Here is an 18805-nt window from a genome sequence, read left to right as displayed (position 1 = left end):
GCTGCCACTCCCATCCCACTTGCACCTTATGTTTGTGCAGGTCACGAAGCATTGCGTGACGGCCAAAATGGCTGCGAAAGAGCCTATCTGTAATAGGAAAAAAATGTTGAAATGTTTTAAAATTTTGCAATTTCTTTCCACAAAGTACTGTTGTGTGATGATTTTTCGCGTGTACAGGTTTACTTTATACCCTTTCATTTACGGTATAAACCACACAACATATCCGAAGACACGCACTTCCGCCTTTTCAATCCCCGACCAATCACTGTTCGTCCCGAAAGCCCAAGCTGTATCGCGTGACAAAGTCACGTGCAGAGCTTGTGAGCTGTCATTGTCGAAGTTCAAAATGGCGTCTGTTTTTGCTGCAGTTGCGGGCATTTTTCTGCTTTCTTCCTTAATTTCAGTCAGTGCAGACACTCCTGCTAACTGCACATACGAAGAAATAACAGGAACATGGCTGTTTTCTATCGGAGAAGGCGGCCACGACAACAAAATCAACTGCTCCGACTTCAAAGCTGTGTCGGAACTTCAAGTGGAGCTCCTGTTTCCCGATGTCGCAGTCGATAAGGATGGCAATACTGGCTTTTGGACCTTGATCTACAATCAAGGGTTTGAAGTGCAGATCAACGGCAAGAAGTATTTTGCATTTTCTGCTTACGAAAAAAGTGGTGAGAAAGTTGTTAGTTACTGCGACAAAACGCTGAACGGCTGGAGCCATGACGCAGCAGGATATCACGCAGGGAACTGGGCTTGTTATAGTGGTATGTTGATCATTCTTAAAAGGAGTTACCGTATTTTCTTTGAATGATAGCTGTCCTTCGATAAATCTCCTCCCTCAAATAATCGCCCCATTTTGGCGCAAATATTTCAAATAATCGCGGCAAGATTTCCGCACAGCCCCATACATTAATTATGCATACAATTTTCTGACTGATTCGTTCTTTTCATGATTGCTGTTTATGTATAGTGATAGTATGAAAAAGTTGCATACATAGTTAATGTAGGGGGCTGTGCGGAAATCTTTCCAATAATCGCCACCCACCCACCCCTCTGATACTTCCCTTGAGAAATATACCACCCAGCCTTCTTTTACCCCTATCTGTTACGTTAAAAATTCACAACCTGGTTAGGATTGACTCAAGCTCTCTTGGCGGAGACGAAACATGCGTGTCAGACCAGCCACGAAAGTATTCATTAACAATTTACACATTATGCAATTAGGAATGCTTACACGACGTAAGGCCAGATTGCACCAGGCATAACTAATCGATGAAATCAATGAAATCAATGAGTAATCAATAGGTAATGGCTAGGTAATCAGTTGATAAGTCACTGATTATTGCCGATGATCAATGAGTAATCGATGACTAATCGATAGGCCACAAAATTTTTGGTCATCGATTAGTCATCGATTGCATCGAGTTAGTCTTTGATTGCATTGATTAGTCATTGATTTCATTCATTACTCATCGATATCATTTCATTCCGGTGTGTAATGTAACTGCTGATGAACATCAACTGAACAAAATCTATAACCTGAACCACATAGTCCATTCTTATCAGCGTACTTGCTTTTTCATTTTGTTATGGGCTGCATTTTCTCACTCGAACACTCACTCACTCACTCACTCACTCACTGGATTCTGATATCAAACCGCAATTAATTCATCATTAAACGAGAAACGTGCTGACAGAAAGGTCCTTTAAAAGCATTCAGCACATGTCAATCAGAAACAAATTATTCTTCAACCTCGTTCCAGGGTCTCTCTCTTTCAGGGAGCTAAATTGAATTTCACAAAACAAATCGAAAGAGGATCACTTACACTTATCCTCTGGTGATAAAAGAGAATAGAATTCGCTCAACGAAGCCTCAGAGCATAGGCTATCAATGACCCATTCACGTAAGAAAACATTCAAAGACGCGTTTTAGTGAACACAACATTCATGCACGTTTTTGTTTCGCGTCACATCATCTTCGTGTCACGTCATCCGTTCTTGATCTTTTTGAGTCGTGCAGAAACGCGCATCTCTCTCTCAAATTTTATTCGCTGCTAAAAATAACGCTATACGTGCTGGCAGAAAAGTAAACATATTCACAAAACAAATTTACTTAATGCTAAAAAGGATCAAAGGTTACACTTAAATATTTTTGTGATAAAATACGGAATTCGCGCTATGAACTACATATAGTTACGCTTAAACTGTTATAAAAAATTATTACGTTCGCCTTGTGACGTGTTTTAGTCAACACAACATCCACGGCACGTTTTTGTTTCGCGTCACGTCACCTCGTGTCACGTCATCCGTTTTTTCGACTTTTTGCTTGTTTACAAGCGAAAGTAGGAGAATAACAGTTATGTTAGGGAAAATTTCACATTCTTGTAAACTCTCAAGGGATTTTTTTAATTTCTCAAGGGACTGTTTTAATTTCTCAAGGGATTACTTTCAGCTGTGGGTGATCACTTGCAATCTCGTGGAAAAAACGTGACTTGTCACATTTACAAACGTTATATAACAATTTTAAAAGTGACATGTCAGCTTTCTTATCTCAACGCACGTGTGTCTGAAAGGCGATCTATAAAAAGCGTCGCACAAACAATGGATAGCGTAACTAACGCTAAAACACGAATAAATAATCACTAGCACTTACATCGTTTAAAAAATTACAAACGTCAAAAATAAACCATACCAAAAAAACTCGCTCTTTTCAAAGATATTTTTGAAGTTAAAACAAATGCAAGAGATGGGGGCTTCTTTTAGCTTAGGAGCGGTTAAAAATTAGGCCAAATTTGGTCGCTACAAGCGCCATTCTATTTCGTCATCAGCCTAGGTCGTTAGGGGCGTGACCTCTCGTTGACAGCAATGTTGCATGAATCGGCTTTACAACTTGCGATCGTATCGACGCAGTTCGAGTGGAATTTCAGTCATAGACAGCAAAATTCTTTCGTATTTCATCTTCAAATATAATTCGAAAGCATTCACTGTATATATGGCTTTTGTTTAATCCTTCTTAAGCCCACGAAGAAGCTGTCTTGATATCCGACCCTCGCAGAGCCTAGACAAAACGCAGCTTGAGTGTTTCGATTTGTTTACGCCGCAATTATATGTGCAATGTTTTCTCCGACAGTAGTCGGAAATATCCGTATTTTTTTTCGTGCTTTTTCGTCGCAAAAACAATGAGTCGAACGCATATTTTGTTGTTTCATTTGCTAATTTCGCTGCCGTAATCGACTGCCTCGAAAGGTCCTTGCAATTTTAAAGTATAGAATTGTCATATCTCGGTGAAATTTGCACTGTTTATTTGTGTAATGTTGAGGAATATGTGTATAAATACCCGGCGCGCACGAGCCATTTTTGACAAAATTATATGGCTGCATTTCCTCCGCGAAGATAGGAAATTGTTGAACTAAACTACAAAGCAACTGTAATTATAAGTTCGAAGAACAATGCACAGGATAAACCTTCGACTCATACTTCATGCAAAAAAGTCGGTATCTCAAAGAGACTTTGATTCATCTTTTTGAGTCGAGCAGATACACGAAGTGTTCGGGCGTATCTTTTCTCTCAAATTTTTTCCGCTGCTCAAAAATAACGCTATACGTGCTGACAGAAAAGTAAACATATTCACAAAACAAATTTACTTAATGCTTAAAAGGATCAAAGGTAATACACTAACCGGTAAATATTTTGGTTGTGAAAACTGAATAGCGCTACGACCCCTGCGAGCACGAGCCATCAATGACGCAACTCACGTGGAAAAATAAAGCAAAGTGAGATTGCTTTACTTTATTGGACACTTATTTAGAAAAAATGCGGAGGTCGGCACTTCATTCATCGAATTACCATGAGGGTGCTTGAAGAGCCTTTGATTAGGCTGGTTGGTTCCTGTTAGGTTGTTTTGTCATTGAATAAAGAGTTGGGTAAAGTGAAATATTGCACAGTTAAGAAAAATCTGTTATTGTGATCAGCACTTCACGTCTCGACAGATAATAAAAAAACAAACGAAAAAAAAGAAAAAAAAAGCAAGAAATGTGTCTTTGGTGTGCAGTATAATAGTCGATGAGTAATTGATGGGTCATCGATGAGTTATTAATAACATCAATAATTAATTAATTACATCAATGAGTAATCGATGTCATTGATGAGTAATCGATAGGCCACAAAATTTTTGAGCTTCGATTACCCATCGATTACTTATTGATCATCGCCAATAATCAATGACTTAAATCAACTGATTACCCATCGATTACTCATTGTTTACCAATTGATGTTATTGATCATCGATTAGTTATGCCTGGATTGCACCATCATTTTGACACTAGCGGGACTTCGAACGCGATGTTCGATGAGTTAGCTTCACCGAAAGGTCTCTGATGAGTCTCTTGGCGGAGACGAAACATGCGTGTCAGACCAGCCACGAAAGTATAAATTGATTATAAAAAACAAACTTATAACAGAAAGATGTATAGTGAGCAATATTTCAAACAATCGATCCCCCCTTGCCACCTCTTTTGGAGGGGGAGTGTTTATTCAGATGGTTAATAAAGGGCTGGTGGAATTTGATTGATTGGTTTTATTATTATCTTTTTAAGTTTAGTATATGACCTCACATGCTCGAAGCTAAATCTTTGGTTCAATTAACATTGAGATCTTTATTTTTTTCCGTGGTTATAATCGTTGCGTCTTCGATTTCTTCAAACATATGCATATAGACAGGCTTGTACATAATTATGGTGCATAATTATATTAATTATGAGTATTTTTTGGTTGGACACAACATGCAATATAGATCTGAGGGCATCAGTAGATTTTCAATACCTCAGTCCTGTGCAAAGATTCCTTTAGAACATATTTTCAGTTGTGTGTTTGTGTTTCATCTAACAGGGAAAAAAGTTTCTGAGAGGGTTCTACCTAAAAAACAAAGCTTGAAGCCGCTGACAAATCTTGAAAATAGGAAGTTTATCCCTAATCAGGAGTTTGTCAAACAAATAAACCGTGCCCAGAGTTCTTGGAAAGCTGTGGTGTATGACAAATATAGAGGGATGACTGTGACACAGTTAATTTCCCGAGCAGGTGGACCAAAGAGGCTTAGTTTTCCTAAACCCAGGTCAGTCATGGATCACATCGCTCGATCTGCTGTAAAATTTTTAATGACAGCTGAGTTTTCTATGAACATGCACAGAATGAATGTGGGACTAGCCAACAAAGAGCATAGCCCTGAGTTTGCAAGTCGGGGAGAGATGGGGATGCTGGCTGCCTCGATCACTTAGGGGTGTATTAATTTCGGATTATGGTCTCACTCAGGGTGTTCTGGGCAACATGCCAGTATTTAATTAATTTTTAGCTGTCAAGGTCTTGTTTGGGGTATATGCATTCGGGCATGGCTAAAAAAAGTTGAGCTACACCCAGGTTGGCTCCTTTTAAGGGTTTTATTTAAAATTTTTGACGAGCATCCCCGTCTGTTTCATATGGGAGTCCACTGAACTATGGACAGACTCTTGGTGAGCAAGGCCATTTTGGTCATAAGTGAACTTCAATGTCAATGTGGTGTTGTGGTATGGTATATTATGGATGACATCCAATGGCCTTAGACGTTCTCAAAGTCCTTCGACACGTGTTTGAGGTATGTCAGCCCTCTTGCGACTTTGTCACTTGTGGTTTTTGCTGCATGACTTGCTGCAGGTTACTTCGCGACACTTTTCGGCTCGCTACGCTTGCTTATAGTCATAGAGGGTGACTTGGGTATTAGTCAACAATCACCTCTAACACAATTAAATATCTGGAAATACATTTTATCCAATGCTTTAGTTCTAAATAAAGGAACCTGCATTAATTAAAACGCCTTCTCTAGCTTTCTTGCCTTCTTACCTTTCAGCCTAGTGACAGAAGAGGATCTCTTAAAAGCTGAGTCACTTCCAGATGAGTTTGACTGGAGAAATGTTGATGGAAAAAACTATGTCAGCCCAGTCAGAAATCAAGAAAGCTGCGGCAGCTGTTATGCCTTTGGCACCCTTGCCATGTTTGAGGCTCGTGTTCGAATTCTGTCAAATGGTACTAAAACCCCAGTCTTTTCTACTCAAGACATTGTGAGCTGTTCACAATATTCTCAAGGATGTGAAGGAGGTAATTTAACTTCTGTTCAGTCAGATAAAGGAGCAGCCCGAGGATGTGGGTATTACTGGTAGGGGGTGGGGTAAAGGGTCGGAGAGGGGGGTTATAGACAGGAGATTGATGAAACACTAGACTATTCATAGTCCCCTATTTTTCCGTGAAGTCGCAGAAATGGATCGTTGAGTTTGACGGGCCGCCATCTTGGTTCCTGAACCCATGCAAAAACTGCATGCATCCCTACTCCGCTTCCCTAGCCATGGGATTTTTATACTCTCTCCAGTTTTCACTCCAATCAGGAACCACGATCAACCTCTATGATTTCACGGAAAATAGGGGACTGTGAACAGTCTAATGAAACACTGGGACATAGGTATAATAGGATAAGGGTAACTTTAGAGCCAGGGTGCAGAGGGTATGGGTGGGATATATAGGGGTCCTAAGTAGACTAGGAATATGGGTGTAACAGAAGAGGGCCAGGGAATAGAGGGATGGGTAGGAAATAGGGGACTGCCCTGGGATATGGGTATAATAGGGTAAGGGGTGGAGCGCCAGGGAATAGGGGGTATGGGTAGCAGATAGGGGTCAGCACTGGGTTACAGGAATAAGGGGATAGAGAGTCAGGGAATCGGGTGGATGGGTAGTGAATAGGAGTTAGGGGACAGCTTGGGATATGGGTATAAGGAAATAGGGATAAAGGTTCTGGGAACAGAGGGTATAAGAAAGATATGTGGCTATCATAAGACAGGGGGAGAGGGCCAGCTGGGAACAGAGGAAATGGGTAGTGGATAGGGGTTAGGGGACAGCCCTGGGGTATGGGTATAAGGAGATAGGGATAAAGGGTCTGGGGGCAGGGGGTATTGTATAAGCAAGACATGTGGGTATCATAGGACAGGGAGAGAGGGGTCAGGGAACAGGTATAATGGAATAGAGTCAGGAAGCAGAGTTTTTCAACAACAACGACAACATGGTTTTATTACCTTTAGAGCAGGAACAAATGTTTCATGGCAAAGTTCTCTCATACACTTGTTTGCTTTTGTCAGGATTTCCTTATCTTATTAGCAAGTACGCTGAAGACTTTGGATTGGTGGACGAACAGTGTTTGCCGTATAAAGGCCGAGACTCCCCATGCGACGAGCAGCCGTGCCCAAGGCAGTTTGGGACTGGGTACCACTACGTTGGTGGTTTCTATGGAGCGTGTAACGAGGCACTGATGAAAATAGAGTTGGTGAAGAATGGTCCAATAGCAGTCGCCTTTGAAGTCTATAACGACTTCATGAATTACAAAGGTGGAATATATCATCACACAGGTTAGTATTCATAACTAGAAGATGTTAGTTCTTTGTAATACACGAGGCATACGAGGCAGACAATCTTTGTTGAAGATTACATTCGTGCACAAAGCCTGTTGGGTTTGTGGGCTATTTTTGGCAAAGTGCTCCTGCCAGTTAGAAATTATACATGCTATGTCATAATGATATTTAATAGCAAGAAAGGGGAAAGGTAACGTGGAATATGTAAAAAACGTCTGGGCTCGAGCAGAGATACGTTAAAATGAAAGGTTTTCTTGATAACTTTTATTATGACTTAAGCTGCGGACCTACGGGAGGTTTCTACAACTTCCCTCGCCATTTCTGCTGAATAGTGTAAGGTCCTTTAGGCTATTAACCTCCCTCCCCTGCCTTATTTGATTAAGAATGGGCATACTCCCACTCCACCCATTTTTCTAGCAGGAAGTGGTCCACTTTGAGCACCCGTACATCCACCCCTGACGAAGTTCTTAGAGAAACATTTCTATAGTAGGCATAAACTTCAACCCTCTTTCACAGAAAATCTGAAGCATATTTGTACATTAAAATACCCTGGGTACCAGAGGATTTTTCTCGCATGCGGTGGATACTTCGGCAGCTACTTCCTAGAGACATGACCAGCACCGGAAACTGTGCAAGAAAAACCTCTGGCACCCAGGGTAACATTAAAATGAAACCGCTATCAATTTGTTTGACACATTGCTTTCTGTTTGGCAATCGCAGCGTTTGTACTTATCGTAAATGATCGATTAAGCGCCGCTTCTCGAATAAGGGCCGCTCTCGAATAAGCGCCTCGGCGCTAATTTGGGTATTTACAAAGACTGTGAAACTGTGTTCACATTACCTCTTGTACTTTATTCGAAATAATTTCATATTAAATTGTTCAAACCTAGTACGCGTCTCACTTAATTTTCTCTTTATTCTCCCCTCAGTGTTTTACCGGTAGTTGAAATAAGCGCCACTCCCAAATAAGAACCGCACCTTTAACAGGAAAATTAAATAAGCGCCGCGGCGCTTAATCGATCATTTACGGTGATTCACGTCTGCTTGCTTATTTATTTATATATCACATAGGTCTGACAGACAAATTTAACCCATTCGAGATAACAAACCATGCAGTGCTGGCCGTGGGATATGGCGCTGACAAGGAGACTGGTGAGAAGTTCTGGATCGTGAAAAACAGCTGGGGAGAGAGTTGGGGCGAAAGTGGCTACTTTCGTATCCGACGAGGCACCGATGAATGTTCGATTGAAAGCATCGCTGTATCGGCTGAGCCAGTGATGGACTGACGATCTTCTTTAAAATCATCCGCGACTTGTGATAATCTAAGATAGCTGTAACGAAAAATACTATAATTGCAGTCAAGAGTAGACATTAAAATTCTTTAAAAAATTCTCACGCTGACTTTGGGCCCGGACGGACTGGACTGACAAAAATTGTTTGGCTTTACCAAAAATCTCGACAAATTTTGTCTCTACCAAATTTTGAATGTGGACGCACTTGAAAACAACAAAATATTTGATAACCTCGAAGTGTCAATCACGTTAAAGCCGTACACCTTCGATTACTATCCGTTCGCTGAAAAGAGTCGTATATTATATTCCGGCTAAAAAGAGTTGTATTTTCCCGCTTGTTTCTTAGAGGGTTTTATCTTTTCCCTTTTTCGTCACGTATTGGATACTTGAAGTCATTTCGCTTTGATCGAGCACAATTTTTGCCGTCTTCCATGTTCACAGCTCAATTTGTCAATTGCCGCGCAAAAATAAATTGAAAAGCGAGATCAAATATACTTGTTTGACGTTTTCTTTTTAGATTAAAGGCATGTTAATTGAAAAATCTGTCAGCTTTGACGCTTGACAGAAATTTGTCCTGCTCCGACGCAGGACGACGGCGCCTTTGAAGTTTGATAAGGCTTGACAAAATTTGGTAGATCTAAAAATCGATGGGCGCACTTGTCTCACGGAACTGGTGACAGATTTTTTCGCCAAAAAAAAAACCAAATTTGCCCAGTGCGTCCGGGCCCTTTGTTGAACTTTATACAAGACGTTTCTACCGAGAACCTCAAACATGCTTTTTCTGCCATGTTTAAACCGAAGAGGACCTAAGGTTCTCGGTCGAAACGTCTTGTACAAAGTTTATTATGAGCGTAGTTTTACGTTCAACAAAGTCAGCGTCAGAATTTTTTAAAGAACTTTAAGATAGCAATAAGTTGATTTAAAATTTAGAACGAAAACGTACAGTAGGAATTTAGTTACATTTTTCTTTCGATATGAATATACACGGATCCAGAGTTTCAGACTTTCGTTCCAAATTCAAAAGAAAAGTGAGTACTCATTAAGTCAGGCTATTGTGTTTTGCGGTGTTTAACAATGGTCTGACTTTAAGCAAACTCTGGATCCGTGTATTGTTTCCCCGACCCCAACTGAATAGTCTTATTTTTTTACTGATTTAAGGCTGAAAATATTCTTGTGAATATTCTTGAGATTACAGCATACGACATATCCGTTTTAGAATGTATTAGGGTATCAGTTACAAGTGTTTGGTGTATATAACGTCGTGTAGAATTGTTATTAGCATCAAACATACGGCTAGCGCTGATTTTGTATTTTTTTAGGTAGTTTTGCCATTTAAAGAAAGGAAAAAAATTATACTGTTTACTTGAAAACAAATTTTCAACACACAAAATTATATTCTTTTCAAAATCTTATTGGGTTTATTCTTAAAATTTTGCAAATTTCAGCCTCGATATTTTTATAAAATAACTTTTTATAGAACAAAAAAGTGTATTTTGCGAACCCGCGCGGAGTACGGCCTGTTTCTTGTAGACGACAAGTCGCAAGACGCCAAGCTGTCTAAAATCAGACGATATTCTGCAAGACTGAGCAAGATAATTCTTTTATTATCCAACAAATTGTCACTAAGAATAACATTTTAAAAGCTACACTGTGGTTGTGCAGCACTTTGTTAGATGTCGAACCAGTGTTTTAAGCGCACTTCCAATTTATGTCAAACAACATATATCGCAGGATATTTGTTATGTACGTATGACAGACAGCAAGGCCTTCTTGACCATATATGGGCATCGCGACAACGTGTTGATCCGTTATTACTATTTCTAGGCATAATTTTGTTCATTGACTTGCAGTCATTCATTGCTATTTTTAATTTGTTACGAGCTTGATTATTAATGAAAAAAGACAGAAAAAACAATTAAATAAATGAAATACACCAACCAAATAAGCTTAAGTATCAAAACGCTGTTGTGCTTACACGATAAATATTAAAATTCCATTAACATATTTTCCTTGTGAACTTGTTGTTAGCCTTAGGCCCCGTCCACACTGACCCGGGTAAATTTAAAAACGCCTTTTTTTTTTTAACCGGATAGGCCAAACGTCCACACTGAAACGGCGTGTTTGGTCACCGAAAACGGAGCTTTTAAAAAACGCTCTCCAAAGTGGGTATCGTTTTCAAATTTACCCGGGTAAATGTGGACGGAAAACATTTTACCCGGCGTTTTCAAATTTTGTCCGTTCTCAAATTTACCCGGGTCACTGTGGACGGGGCCTGAAACAAATTACGTAGAAATGGTCCATAGTCAGTAAATGAAGAAAAAAAAAAAGTTTGCGGTGCTCCGAACTTTCGCACGGACAAAGCTTTCTGAAACTATCCATTCTTCTTGGACTTGGATACCTTGAGACAAAACACACTAGTGGCAGAGAACTGTTACTGACCCGTTATCGAAGACTAAATCCCTGACATCGTGGATTACGTTAATTACAGGATTTTTTACACAAACCTTACTTTTCTATACCTTTATGATGAAACTAAGGGATGGGCCATTATTTTTTTTCTTTCGAGTTCCTAATAATGAAAAATACTCAATCTTCTGAAAATCTTCTAAAAGCGGTCGGAATTCTTCGGAAAGTCGTCACAAACTTCGTTCTTGGTACGTTTATAAAACGAACAATCTACTCCATGCATGAATTTTTCTCCTCTTGTTAAACTTGATATCTGAAAAGTTCACTAATTTCACTCGTGAGATATGGAGTTCAACACTTGAAAAGAAATGTCCTTTATTATATAAACTGCAGTAGTATAGCGAGTGGTAACAAATGGTATCCCACATGTGTGGATGAAAATGATATCCACACGTGTGATACAGTAGAACCCCGGTAACTCGAACTCGGATAACTCGAACAACCCCGCTAACTTGAACTAACTTCTATTTCCTTTGGATGTGAACCCACCTTTCAGTCTTCTTTAATCGATCCCGATAATTCAAAACCCTGCTAACTCGAATTGTTTTTCGTTTCCCTTCAGCATGCTTCAGAGTTCGAGATACCGGGGTTCTACTGTAATTTTTGACCAATCAGCCCGAAAATTTCCTCGGCAATCTTCTGATATCTTTCAACATTTTCGGAAATTCTCGCAAAATTCGGAAAGTGTTCGGAAAAATTCATCACCTTCGGACAACCCCGAATATGGTCGCGACATTTTATGGTATTGAGTTCAAACATGAGTTTTCTTGACATTTGGATTACGCTAATAGGCCAGAACAAATACAACGAAATCACGCGTTGACCCCGAGTTGAACACACTCGACAACGTGTAACTTGCGAAAGGATTTTTGTTTATTTTGAGACCCCGTTGGCATGGTTGTCAATAAAAGATATAAATAAACCTAAGGTTTCACTGCAAAACAAGCTACGCGCCGAAGTTGATTTCCCGAATTATTATTCCATAAACCGCTCCTTAGAAACGTTCACTCACTTTTCCTTGGGTGGGTTAGCCTGCGTGGCCGGCGTTCAAAGGGGAAGGAGAAGGAGAAGGGGAGTTCGAGACCTCGCGCTCTCTCCTCGCACCTCGCGCTTCGCGCTCAACCTCCCCTTCTCGATCTCCTTCCCCTTTGAACGCCGGCCACGCAGGCTATGGGTGGGTGGTTGTTCTTAAATACTTCTCTTTCATTTCTCTTTGATTTGTCGGCGAGAGCCAGGGGTACAGTATCAATTGTTTGTTATGAATCTGTCAAGACTTTTCAAGCTGTGTTGATCCCTGCAGCATCTTCTCGTGGAGCGCTCGTCATCAAGTGTTGAACTCCATATAGCCTGTGAACAGGCTCGCAAGCGGTGAAGGCGAGCGAAGCGAGCGCAAGAGCGGGGTTTTCCCTTCAGCCTTCAGGCCCCGCTCTTTCGCTCGCTTCGCTTACGTTCGCCGCTTACTTCGCTCGCGTAACCCCACTCGGGAGCCTGTTCTCAGGCTAAACTCCATATCTCACGATTGAAATAAGCGCACTCTTGAGATATCGAGTTGACCACAAAAAGAGAAATTCATGCATCTGTATAATTTTGTTCGTTTCATAAACATACCAAGAACGAATTTTTTACGATTTTCGATACATTCCGACCGCTTTTAGAAGACTTTCAGAGTGTTGTCCAAAGGGAATACGAAACTTTCTCAACATTTTCTAAAATTGTCCGAAGATTTCCGAAGTTTCCCGAAGACTTCCGAGGATGATCCGAAGATCTTTCGATCAAACATGGTATCAAACATAATTGACGTCAACGATATCACCACAAAGTGTTCAACTGTTTTTATTCTATTTTTTAGAAATCATATTACTATTTTTTTTATTTAATTGTTATTTTATTTTATTATTTATTATTATTTTACTTTCTAGTTAATTATTATTTTATTTAATATCCTCGACATGGTACCCTCGACCCTCGACCCTCGAAAAAAACCCAGACTCGTGTTTGGTGTATATAACGTCGTGCAGAATTGTTATTAGCATCAAACATACGGCTAGCGCTGATTTTGTATTTTTTTTTTAGGTAGTTTTGACATTTAAAGAAAGGAAAAAAATTATGCTGTTTACTTGAAAACAAATTTTCAACACAAAAAATTATATTCTTTTCAAGATCTCATCGGGTTTATTCTTAAAATTTCAGCCTCGATATTTTTATAAAATAACTTCTTATAGAGCAAAAAAGTGTATTTTGCGAACCCGCGCGGAGTACGGCCTGTTTCTTGTAGACAAGTCGGCAAGGCGCCGAGCTGTCTAAAATCAGACCATATTCAGCAAGACTGAGCAAGATAATTCTTTCATTATCCAACAAATTGTCACTAAGAATAACATTTTAAAAGCTACACTGTGGTTGTGCAGCACTTTGTTAGATGTCAATTGAAACTAGTGTTTTAAGCGCACTTGCAATTTATATCAAACTACATATAACGCAGGATATCTGTTATGTACGTATGACAGACAGCAAGGCTTTCTTGACCATATATGGGCATCGCGACAACATGTTGATCCGTTATTACTATTTCTAGGCATAATTTTGTTCATTGACTTGCAGTCATTCATTGCTATTTTTAATTTGTTACGAGCTTGATTATTAATGGAAAAAGACAGAAAAAAAAAAACAATTAAATAAATAAAATACACCAACCAAATAAGCTTCAGTATCAAAACGCTGTGAACTTGTTGTTAGCTTTAGGCCCCGTCCACACTGACCCGGGTAAATTTGAAAACGTCTTTTTTTACCCGGATAGGCCAAACGTCCACACTGAAACGGCGTTTTTGGTCACCGAAAACGGAGCTTTTAAAAAACGCTCTCCAAAGTGGGTATCATTTTCAAATTTACCCGGGTTAAAGTGGACGGAAAACATTTTACCCGGCGTTTTCAAATTTTGCCCGTTCTCAAATTTACCCGGGTCACTGTGGACGGGGCCTGAAACAAATTACGTAGAAATGGTCCATAGTCAGTAAATGAGATAAAAAAAAGTCTGCGGTGCTCCGAACGTTCGCACGGACAAAGCTTTCTGAAACTATCCATTCTTCTTGGGATTTGGTAACTTGGACTCGGATACCTTGAGACAAAACACACCAGTGGCAGAAAACTGTTACTGACCCGTTATCGAAGACTAAATCCCTGACATCGTGGATTACGTTAATTACAGGATTTTTTACACAAACCTTACTTTTCTATACTTTTATGATGAAACTAAGGGACGGGCCATTATTTTTTTCCTTTCGAGTTCCTATTAATGAAAATAAACTTTAATGTAATTATTTTCACCCATTTAGGGTTTTTGTACCGTTTAATTGTTTTTGAGTACTTTTCAGTTATTTTGTGCGGTTTTCTGTTTTTTGGAAAATTTTAAAATCCAAGATGGCGGATCCAAGATGGCAGCCGTTTTGACATCATGATATATTTTCACGTGATGTGATCAAAATATATATTTTTGGACATACTATATATCTTCTGAGTTTCATCATAAATGCTTAAATATTCTGGAAGCACGGTCTGAACAGGGTTAACTTATTACTTTGGTTTCAATAGTTTTCCTTTTTTGTTAAACGTTTTTCTCGATTAGAATGAGAGGTGCCCACCTCTCTCGAAAGCAAGCCCTCCTGTAAAATGTCCTCCACGCCTCTGTATAATACCAAGTCCGAATATAAGTCCCTGGGCTTGTAATTAAATTATTTATTAAACCTTAAGTTTATTCCACTGAATTGTATTGCGCATCCTTGCTGCGCATACGTTTTCGCGTCATTTAGCGCGCGCACAAAGAACACTTCGGGTTTTTCATCAGGCTATGCTTGATATATATATAGGAAATAAATGGTCGTTTTCTTCTAAACGAGCACGGTCACTCCCATTTTGTAATGCATTAATTTAAATGTCAAAATCGTCATTTTGAGTGGCTCATGTAACAATTTCTTTTTCGATTCTTTTGGATCTGGAGTGAAAATTAGGATGAATCCATGTGAATGCAGATTTCCAGAAAGACCCAAACTGTACATTTTAAGGCGATTCCCCAGTATTGCATTGCGCATCCTTACTGCGCAGAATTGTACGCGTAATTAGCGCGCGCACCTGCATAAACAAAATGGCGGCTTTTTTCTATGCGGCTTGGCTCGCGAGAGAGATAAATCATCGTTTTCTCGTAAATGAGTTCGGTGACCTATCATTTTTTCCTCTGCGTTCGAAAGTAGCGATCAAATTCTTTCTATAAAATGCATACAGATCAATTTCTATGGCAGAATAATACATTATCATCGAAAACGTGTACTTTGCCAGTACTTGCAAAGGAAATATATGGAATTATAAGGTAAATACAAGGTCTTCGTGCTCCTAAACGAATACGGTGACCCCCCATTTTTATTTCAAAATTTAACTTCCCTTGAAGTAAACAACCAACTGGCAAAGTTTGGTTGGAAATCTATGAGCAGTTCTATTTCAAGGGAATCACCTTAACTAAAACTGGCCCCGCGGTTTTGCTGGATCTGGAGTGAAAATAAGTTTGAATCTACATGGTGGTATGTCAATACAAGGGCCCAATATTGTCATTTTCAGTGGCTCCTGTAGCAATTTCCTATTCAACTCTTTTGGACCTGGAGTGAAAATTAGAACGAATCCACGTGATGGCGGTTTTCCAAAAAGATCCAAACTGTACATTTCAAGTCTCAAACTGGCCGGTTTGGCAGGATCTGGAGTGAAAATAAGCTGTTTAAGGGTATTTTAACACAAGGGCCGAAAATTGTCATTTTCAGTTTTGCTGAATCTGGAGTGAAAATAAGTTTTTATCTACATGGTGGTATTTCAATACAAGGGCCCAATATCGTCATTTTCAGTGGCTTATGTAGCACTTTCTTATTCGATTCTTTTGGACCTGGATAGAAAATAAGGATGAAGTCACATGATGGCAGAGTTCCAAAAAGATCCAAACTATACATATTTCAAGTCTCAAACTAGCCGCTTTTGCTGGTTCTGGAATGAAAATAAGCATTAATCAACGTATTGGTATTTCAACACAAGGACAGAAAATCGTCATTTCGAGTGGCTCAGGTAGCACTTTCCTTTTCAATTCTTTAAGAGCTGAGTGAAAATTAGCATGAATCCACGTGATGGCGGATTTCCAAAAAGATCCAAACTGTAAATGTCAAGTCTCAAACTGTCCGATTTTGCAGGATCTGGAGTGAAAATAAGCTTTAATCTACGTGATGGTATTTTAACACAAAGGCCGAAAATCGTCCTTTTTAGTGGCTCATGTAGCCTTTCCTTTTTTTATTTTGTTGGACCTGAAGTGAAAAATATGATTAATGGACGTGATAGTGGATTTTCAAAAAGATCCAAAACTGTAAATTTCATGTCTCTAACTTGCCGGTTTTGCTGGATCTGGAGTGAAAATAGAGCGTCAGTCTACCTGCTGGTATTTCAACACAAGGGCCGAATTCACGTGATTGCGGATTTCCAAAAAGACCCAAACTGTACATTTCAAGTCTCAAAATGGCCGGTTTTGCAGGATCTGGATATAAATTGAGCTTAAATCTAGGTAATGGTATTTTAACGCAAGGGCCGAAAAAGACTCAAACTGTACATTTCAAGTCTCAAACTGGCCGGTTTTGCAGGATCTGGAGTGAAAATGAGGTTCAATCTACGTGACGGTATTTTAACACAAGGGCCGAAATCGTCCTTTTCAGTGGCTCATGAAGCTTTTTCTTTTTCAATTCTGTTGGACCTGGATTGAACATTAGGATGAATCAACGTGATGGCGGATTTTCAAAAAGACCCAAACTGTACATTTCAAGTCTCAAACTTGCCGGTTTTGCAGGATCTGGAGTGAAAATGAGTTTTAATCTACCTTGTGGTATTTCAACACAAGGGCCGAAAGTTGTCATTTTCAGTGGCTCATGAAGCTTTTTCTTTTTCGCTTCTTTTGTACCTGGATTGAACATTAGGATGAATCAACGTGATGGCGGATTTTCAAAAAGACCCAAACTGTAAATTTTTCCGGTTTTTGCTGGATCTGGAATGAAATTGGGCTTTAATCTACGTGATGGTATTTTAACACAAGGGCCGAAAATCGTCCTTTTCAGTGGCTCATGTAGCTTTTTCTTTTTCGATTCTGTTGGACCTGGAGTGAAAATTAGGATGAATCAACGTGATGTCGGATTTCCAAAAAGACCCAAACTGTACATTTCAAGTTTCAAACTTGCCGGTTTTGCTGGATCTGGAGTGAAAATTAGCTTTAATCTAACTTGTGGTATTTCAACACAAGGGCCGAAAGTCGTCATTTTCAGTGGCTAATAAAGGTTTGTCATTTTGCTTCTGTTGGACCAGAAGTGAAAATTAGGATAAGTCGACGTGAGAGACAGGGAGGGAGAAAAAAACAGTAAGATTGCATTCACTACATTAGAGAGGGCGACATTTCATTGGAAGAAAGCCGAACAATTCTCCGTATCCTCAAAAAAAAAAAAAAAAAAAAAAAAATGAAACCCCATACATTCCTTAACAGCCCGATAGCCACCTTTTATCAAATCAAGGTAGACATGTGTGAATAAAAATGATATCCACACATGTGTGATATCATTTTTGACCAATGATGTTTTAATTCTCAATGAGCCAAAGTGAATCGATATTAAGTCGAAATATCCTCGGATCTTCCTCTGCAATCTTCGGTATTCTTCGGAAAACTTTTTCGGAAATTTTCGGAAAAGTTCCGAAAATGTTCGGAAACATTCGTACGACCTTCCGACAACATTTTGAAAATCTTCGGAAATCTTCGAAAAATGGTCGGAAATAGGTTTATCTAATAAACAGAATAATACATGGTTGCTTGGATATATGAAATTTATCTTCTCGTGTTCAAAACCGATATCTCACTCGTTTGCTGCGCTTACTCGTGAGCTATCGATTTGAACACTCGAAGATAAATTTCATATCTCCGCGCAGCCATGTATTATCCTATATTAGAAGATTTCTTGAAATAACCATATTCTGCGTTGTCTGGAGAACGTGAACCACAACGTCAAATTTGTCAAGTTTCTATTTGGAATTGAACGCCGTCTTAACATATTAAACTAATGACAGCTCTGACATTAAAAGACAGACTAAATTGGTTTAGTTAACTGCCAGATTATTGAGTTAACCCTATTCATACCGGGGGGGGGGGGGGGGCTTTTGAGGCCCGTGCTGATTTTGAACTCTTATAATTTTTTTAAGATTAAACCAAACGCTGCCAAACTTTCTGAGTTTTCCTAAAATTTATCTGGCAATAATTTGGTAGGGTTGGATGATGTGTCATGAACTTGACATCACCATGGCAACGGCATTTTGACAAGCATGTTTCCCCAAATTTGTAATTTTGTGTGTTTCTGTCAATAAAATCAACTAAAATGGAATTATTTTTACATTTTTACGGATTTAAAGCACATTGTTATTGATTTTGAGTACTTTGCAGTAATATTGGGTGGTTTTCTGACATTTTGGAAAGATTTTGAAATCCAAGATGGCGGATCCAAGATGGCGGCTGTTTTGACATCATGATGTAATTGTCACGTGATGTGACGCCACCATCCCACGTGACGTATACCAAAA

General features: G+C 39.4%; 1 protein-coding gene across 1 annotated transcript; it reads left to right on the top strand.

Moving 5' to 3' along the window:
• The first annotated feature begins 309 nt into the window (after positions 1-309).
• LOC144642927 (dipeptidyl peptidase 1-like) lies at positions 310-8753 on the top strand. Its single transcript, XM_078502032.1, has 5 exons — positions 310-761; positions 4885-5107; positions 5876-6123; positions 7152-7418; positions 8493-8753. Exons 1-5 carry the CDS (start codon positions 347-349, stop codon positions 8705-8707), a joined length of 1368 nt encoding a protein of 455 aa, XP_078358158.1. The 5' UTR covers positions 310-346; the 3' UTR covers positions 8708-8753.
• The last annotated feature ends 10052 nt before the right edge of the window (positions 8754-18805 follow it).

Source organism: Oculina patagonica, chromosome 2 (assembly GCF_052425735.1).
Source record: "Oculina patagonica isolate OP01 chromosome 2, crgOcupat, whole genome shotgun sequence".
NCBI lineage: Eukaryota > Metazoa > Cnidaria > Anthozoa > Scleractinia > Oculinidae > Oculina > Oculina patagonica.
Note: the sequence above shows the minus strand (reverse complement) of the source record. Positions and strands in the feature narration are given on the sequence as shown.